This window comes from Choloepus didactylus, chromosome 1, assembly GCF_015220235.1.
Source record: "Choloepus didactylus isolate mChoDid1 chromosome 1, mChoDid1.pri, whole genome shotgun sequence".
Taxonomy (NCBI): domain Eukaryota; kingdom Metazoa; phylum Chordata; class Mammalia; order Pilosa; family Megalonychidae; genus Choloepus; species Choloepus didactylus.
The window spans coordinates 108,115,475-108,119,718 of record NC_051307.1 but is presented as its reverse complement, the minus strand read 5'-3'; the positions used below and the strand labels follow the sequence as shown (position 1 = coordinate 108,119,718).

Here is a 4,244-nt window from a genome sequence, read left to right as displayed (position 1 = left end):
GTGTCTGTGCAGGTGTCTGAATAATTTACGTCAGTGGTTTAAGTATGGTCATTTTCAAACAGCGGCCACCGACTTGTGACAGTGTCGCGGGGCAGAGGGAGAGTTGAGGGCTGGGGGAGGGGTCGGAGCTGCCTGGGAACCCTACTGGGAGGTCCCACCCCTGCTTCCCTGAGAGCGGCTCAACTCCTGGGAGAGACGGCATCCAAAGAACAGTTGGCTGCTTTAAAAAAGGTTTCAGAACAACTGTGTTATTGCATTTTGCCCTTAGTCTTTTATAAAAATAATGGGAAATAGAAAAACAAAAGTGCTGACACCAATGATGGAAAGTAATAATGAAATTGGGACAAAGAGGGAGTGCTCACTGGGCGTGCTGGAAGGGACACATTTTAGCTCATCGGATTTAAGGTTGTCAGAGAAGCTGGGGAGAGGAAGAAACTCACAGAGAATATTGTATGGAATGCTGGAAATATCTTGTTAAATATTGTGACCAAAGGGGAGGATTATTAGGGATGGTATAATTGTAGTCCTCTGTAAATGGAGCCACCCCTTATAATATTGTTTGCCTTTTTTTTTTTTTTCTTATGTACAAAAGGGGCTGCCAGAATTACTTTTGCTCATTATAAAAGTAAATCTCCCCTCCCCGTCGGATGTGGCTGGAGCTGGAGGCGCCCAGGGCCGGAGACGCTGCAGACCCGGGACTCGGAGCAGCTCGGAGGCGGTGAACAAAAAATGGGAAAGAAGCAGAATGGAAAGAGTAAAAAAGTTGAAGAGGCAGAGCCTGAAGAATTTGTGGTGGAAAAAGTACTGGATCGACGTGTAGTGAATGGGAAGGTGGAGTATTTCCTGAAGTGGAAGGGATTTACAGATGCTGACAATACTTGGGAGCCTGAAGAAAATTTAGATTGCCCAGAGTTAATTGAAGCATTCCTTAATTCTCAAAAAGCTGGTAAAGAGAAAGATGGTACCAAAAGAAAATCTTTATCTGACAGTGAGTCTGATGACAGCAAATCAAAGAAGAAAAGAGATGCTGCTGACAAACCAAGAGGCTTTGCTAGAGGTCTTGATCCTGAACGCATAATTGGTGCCACGGACAGCAGTGGAGAATTAATGTTTCTCATGAAATGGAAAGATTCAGATGAGGCAGACTTGGTGCTGGCAAAAGAGGCAAACATGAAGTGTCCTCAAATTGTAATTGCTTTTTATGAAGAGAGACTAACTTGGCATTCTTGTCCAGAAGATGAAGCTCAATAATTGTTTTGCATTGCTTTTTATATATATTTATATATATATATAATCTGGATCTTGGTTTTTTGATTTATTAGTATGAAGAATATGTTCTAATGGAAATCAAGTTTGATATGTTTGTTTTGAAGTAGTATTATTGGAGTTGTTCGGTTTTTTTGGGGGGTATTGGTTTTTGTTTTGTTTTTGTATCAGTATCACTGGTTACTTTGAACAAATAAAAGATTTCTGTAGTTGCTTCATCTGTCAGAAAAGACCATTTGATACCATGGTATATTTCCTTTGCATTAAAGAACAGCTTTTCTAAATGTGGGGAAAATTTTCCATAGTCATTACTGAATCAGAACTTGCATTTAAGCCCATATATGCCTAAGGAGACCATTCTGACCATTTTAGGTTTTTTTGTTTATTTTTTGTGTGAGTGTATATATAAATACATACATAATTTTTATTTTTTTATTTTTTTTACATTCATCAAAACCATTCAAAACAAAAATGGCACTTCACAACCATGGGTAAATCCGTGGTGCTTCTGGGATGCCATCATTCGGAGCAAGAAATCACTTCAAGTTAAACTGAAAATTTTCGTAAAGTCATAAACTTTCAAACCAAATAGATGATTCAGTAATTAATTGGACAATTTAAATAAAATAGAAAATAATTTAAATTACATAATTTAAAGCAGAGCAAAATCCATGTCTATATCTGTAGTCATATAAATGGAAAATACTTGCAAAACTGAAAGGAAAATCTACCACAACCAGCAATCTCCCCACCCAGATGAGAAAACAACGAATATGTTTTCATTAGCCAAGCAAGGCTTAGTTAAATGGTCGTTTAAAGATCCCTTCTATAAAGCCATCCCTTTATAGAACTTTGAATTGAAATCCCTGTGCTGTATTGACTAAAAAGATCATGATTCATGGAAACCTAACCAGATGGTTAAAGATGTTGCAGTTTAGGACATGTTGACATAAATAGGTAAACAAGACTTTTGTAATCTAAACTGTTGACCTGCATGTTTTTTGTTTACCCCAACATATGCCTTACATATAGGCTCAGTCTTTTCAGTATTTGTGTTCAGCAGAAGCCAGGAAAACAATAACTTCATAGTAATCAGAATGTTATCCAACTGTATATTGTTTATGTTATTGTAAATACTGGTGAACGGTGGTCAATAAATAGTTTTATATTCGTAAAAAAAAAAAAAAAAAAAAAAGTAAATCTTTGTCAGTAGTTGTGAAGAAATGCGTATGGAAGAAAGAAAAATTTACTTTTTACTCCAATTTCCGTATATCCACTAACCTTTTATGCATTTCTTTTCTGACTTAAAAAAATGCACATATGTATATTTGTGGGTGCTTCCATATACATATAATTTTCCCCAAAAAATAGAATCATAGGAAATATGTTTATATTAGTCTCCTAGGGCTGCTGTAATAAATTGCCATAAACTGGGTGGTTTAAAACAAGAGAAACTTATTCTCTCACAGTTCCGGAAACCAGAAGTCCAAAATTAGGGGGCCGTGCTCCCTCTAACTGCCCTCAGGAAGAATCTGTTTCATGCCCTCCCTCCTTGCTTCCGGGGGTATAGTTGATCCTTGGCTTTCTTGAGCTTGTAGATGCTTCACTCCAACCTCTGCCTCTGTCTTCACAAGGTGTTATCTATCCTCTCTGTGTCTGTACCCTAATTACCCTCTTCTTATAAGGGCACCAGTCGTATTGGATTCGGCTACACCCTCATCTTGACTAATTACATCTGCAAAGACCCTATTTCCAATGAGGTCACCACCACTGGTACTGTGGGGTAGGACTTCAACAGGTCTTTTGGAGGACACAATTCAACCCACAACGATGGTGTTTCATAAACTACATTTTTTTCATTTAACATTTTATGACTGATGTCTTTCCTTGTCAAATGTAAAAATACTATCATTTTTAACCTCTGTAAGGTATGGACGTACCACCATTTTTCAAAAGACTCTCTTACTGATGGATGGTTAGGGAATTCCGTATTTTTTTTCAATTTTAAATAATTCTTTAGTGAACATCCTGGTATGCACATTTTGGGGACATTTATCAATTGTTTTCTTAGGCCATAGTTCTAGAGGAAGAATTACTGCACACCTTTAATTTTTAGGTTTATTGCCAAATTGCCTTCCAAAAAGAGTGGTAATTAATGCTCCTATCAGCAGTATACAAGTGTGCTGGTTTTCCTATCCCTCTCAGACACTGTTATAATCCAGAAACCCTCTCCCCCTTAAAAAAATTTCTCAAATTTTTTTGTTTCAGCCTTTAATGTATTTTCTACTAAAATTAATCAAGCTCTTAAGACAGGAAAATATTACAGTTCTCATTACAAAAACAAGTGACAATTTTTAATTCACAAAAGAAGTAAATACAAGACATTGATTTCACTGTGCATACAATATCATAACAAACTGACTAGCTGTAGACTAATAAAACATTTAAGACATCACATACACATATATGTACTTTGAAACAATAAACTCAGGACAATTTTAAACTTTGGTATTTCCGTGATTACTGAGAGAAAGAACATCACTAATTTGAATCTAATTGCTTTCCTGGTATACACTCACTAGAGAGTCTAGTCCTAAAGCATACTGTGTTATTAAGGACATTTTTAGGCAAATACAAACACTGTGATTTGGGGCTTTTTCTCCCTGCTCAAAACAATCTGCTCTCCTATAGCTATCAAGTGGCTTAGTTTTTTATCAATTTAACAAGATCACAAAAAACACAATATTTTACCACAAATAAAAAGAAAACAAAACAAAACACTTTTTCCCCAAGGAAGGCAGTCTGCAAATTATAAATGCAATCCTAATAGAAAGAATTTTGGTTACAAATAATTCACTTCCAAATACTGAAGAAATCAAAAGTGTGTATGTGGAGAGCAGGGGTTGGCAAGGCAGGGAGTAGAAAAGGTATGAAATGAGGAAACCATATTTGCCACAGAAAGTATTGGATTAAGCTAA

At 36.5% G+C, this 4,244-nt stretch overlaps 1 protein-coding gene across 1 annotated transcript; it reads left to right on the top strand.

The window, feature by feature from the left end:
* Positions 1–640: 640 nt before the first annotated feature.
* Positions 641–1,550, top strand: LOC119511487 (chromobox protein homolog 3-like). Its single transcript, XM_037805978.1, has one exon. The coding sequence runs from the start codon at positions 730–732 to the stop codon at positions 1,249–1,251; it is 522 nt and encodes a 173-aa protein (XP_037661906.1). The 5' UTR covers positions 641–729; the 3' UTR covers positions 1,252–1,550.
* Positions 1,551–4,244: the final 2,694 nt, after the last annotated feature.

Excerpts from the sequence above, each read along its gene's own strand:
- LOC119511487 (XM_037805978.1), top strand. The coding sequence starts at position 730 with ATGGGAAAGAAGCAGAATGGAAAGAGTAAAAAAGTTGAAGAGGCAGAG.